The following is a 2,830-nucleotide window of genomic DNA, read 5'->3' on the forward strand; positions in this document are numbered from 1 at the left end:
GATTAGCATTTAGTCAATTAACATTTTCTAGTTGGTTTGATTATGCCGGCCATGGATCATAAGTTCATAACCTTGGGAAATTAATTAAATGGTCCCAAATAAGCCCTTAGATTTGTAAACGTTGTCACAAATTCATTTGTTGTCTTAATCAAACTTCACCTTTAAAAGTGCCACTAATCTCTTCTTGAAAACCCCCTCTCTCATTCCGTCTCGCTCTTCTATACTCCTTGGTTGTTCTTTAATTTTCAGTTTTGCTACACCTTATTAATTAATTTCCTTCTCATATAGTCTTTTTTTTTTGTTATACAATACATATATATTTATGAAGGTTGTCAAATTTTTTAGTTAATTTCTAAACTTGTATGAGTGTATCATAAGTTTGGATCATCTAAAATTTTACAGGTAAATTTACTTTTTTAGTTTGCGGATTGAGTTTTTTACATAATTCAAATTTACTTAAGTTTCACGAATTTAAGTGAACTCTTTTTCCATTTGATTAGTTTAATTTGTGTTTGACTCTATGATGAAAGTTGGGTTTGAGGTTGTTCATGGAAATTCAAACATGATCATCAACCGTTCCTCTATGCATGAAACTTGGGACTATTCAAATCTTGTTTCTTTGCCACCTCCAATCCCATCAATCCAATTTCCAATAAAGCCCTCACCAAATGAAAACCAACAAAATGAAACATGTGATTGGGTTGACAACATTGCCAAGCACCTTAGTGTCAATGTTGATGAAGACTTACCACAACAAACAGCTAATGATGATAATCATAATAATAGCTTGTTATTATTGTCCAATAATAATCCTTCATCAATTCACGACCCCAACTTCAATCCAATAAGAAAAAACACTTTTTGGAAAACCCCATTTGATCCTTGCACCAATATTGACCCTCCTAGCACCAATAACTTTGGTCTTCATCAAATTCAATCAAACACCTCAAATTTAGACCATAATATTATTATTAACCACAATAGTAGTAGTAGTAATAATAATAACAATAATATCCATGATCAAGGTTTGAATTTGATTACCCTTCTAATGGAATGTGCTGTGGCAATCTCTGTGGACAACCTTGTTGATGCTCAAAGGATGTTGTTGGAGCTAACACAATTGGCGTCACCTTACAAGGCATCATGTGCTGAAAGAGTTGTTGCATATTTTGCAAAAGCCATGAATAGTAGGGTCATGAATTCTTTTCTTGGTGTGTGTTCACCTTTGATTATTGATCACAAGAGCATTCATTCATCATTCCATGTTTTCAACAATGTTTCCCCTTTCATCAAATTTGCACATTTCACTTCCAACCAAGCAATTCTTGAGGCAGTGAATAGGTGCCAATGCATACACATCATTGATTTGGACATCATGCAAGGCCTTCAATGGCCAGCATTCTTCCACATTCTTGCCACAAGATTTGAGGGTCCACCCGAGGTCACAATGACCGGTATCGGCGCATCCATGGACCTCCTTGTCGAGACGGGGAAACAGCTCTCGAATTTCGCCAGACGGCTTGGAATGCCATTGAAATTCCACCCTGTCGTGGCGAAATTTGGGGAAATTGACGCATCTATGGTGCAAATTAGGTCTTGTGAGACGGTGGCGGTTCATTGGTTGCAACATTCAATGTACGATTCAACCGGGCCGGACTGGATGACCTTGAGACTAATAAAGGAATTGGAGCCAAGAATCATCACATTAGTAGAACAAGATGTAAACAATGGAGGATCATTCTTGGATAGGTTTGTTGGATCATTGCACTACTACTCAACAATATTTGATTCCCTTGGTGCATACTTGGAAATTGATGATCCTAATAGGCACAATGTTGAGCATGGAGTGTTGTCTAGGGAGATCAACAACATATTGGGCATAGGTGGACCATCAAGGAGTGGTGAGGAAAAGTTTATTAGGCAATGGAGGAATGAACTCATTTCAAGGAACAATTGGTTTGTGCAAGTTCCAATGAGTGCTAATTCAATGGCTCAAGCACAATTGATACTTAATATGTTCTCACCACCACATGGTTATAGCCTTGCTCATGTTGATGGCACTTTGAGGCTTGGTTGGAAGGATACTAGCTTGTACACTGCTTCTGCATGGACTTGTAATGCTTTTAGCTAGCTACTCAAAATTATTATGTTATTTTATTTTAACAAGTGTATTAACCCGTACCATGCACGTGATAAAATTGAAATTATAATTTTAAAATTATTTTGTTAAGATTAATTTAAATTATAATAATTTGATTAATAAAAATATAACATGTTATGTATTATTTGTTTTTTTTCTTAAGTTAGTGTTAAATATATTAACTCTAAAATAGTTATTAATTAGTTTTAGTAATTTACTTTTTTCAATAAATCAAACATATATACCCAATGTGACCATAAATAACTTAATAATACTTAGACTTACCAACAAATTTTTATATATTGTTTTACTGTCAAGTAAGAACATATTAAAATTAGTTCAAAATAAATAATAAATTATTAGAGAATTCTAATGCACAAAATTCTCTAATAAACAATAAATAATTTAAATCCACAAAAAAAAACTCAACACTTTTCTTTGATGCCTGCAAAACATATACCTGAAATAATATTATATTAATGTTAGTATATAGTTTTATAATCATCGACCGTATTTACTATACATGACTCATTCTTAAAAGTTATTCTACACACGTGTGTGTAGTCAGAAGATAAATTACTGGACTTTATTTATTTTTCTAAATTATTATAATTATGCATTATTCATTAAATACTAATTGTAATATTGTAATATAATTATAATAAAGATATTTTTCTAAAATAAATTTAG

The 2,830-nt window shown here is 32.8% G+C and overlaps 1 protein-coding gene across 1 annotated transcript; it reads left to right on the forward strand.

Annotated features, from left to right (window-relative positions):
• Positions 1–438: 438 nt before the first annotated feature.
• LOC112722299 (scarecrow-like protein 23) lies at positions 439–2,188 on the forward strand. Its single transcript, XM_072211130.1, has one exon. It carries the CDS (start codon positions 521–523, stop codon positions 2,129–2,131), a length of 1,611 nt encoding a protein of 536 aa, XP_072067231.1. The 5' UTR covers positions 439–520; the 3' UTR covers positions 2,132–2,188.
• The last annotated feature ends 642 nt before the right edge of the window (positions 2,189–2,830 follow it).

This window comes from Arachis hypogaea, chromosome 2 (assembly GCF_003086295.3).
Source record: "Arachis hypogaea cultivar Tifrunner chromosome 2, arahy.Tifrunner.gnm2.J5K5, whole genome shotgun sequence".
Lineage (NCBI taxonomy): Eukaryota > Viridiplantae > Streptophyta > Magnoliopsida > Fabales > Fabaceae > Arachis > Arachis hypogaea.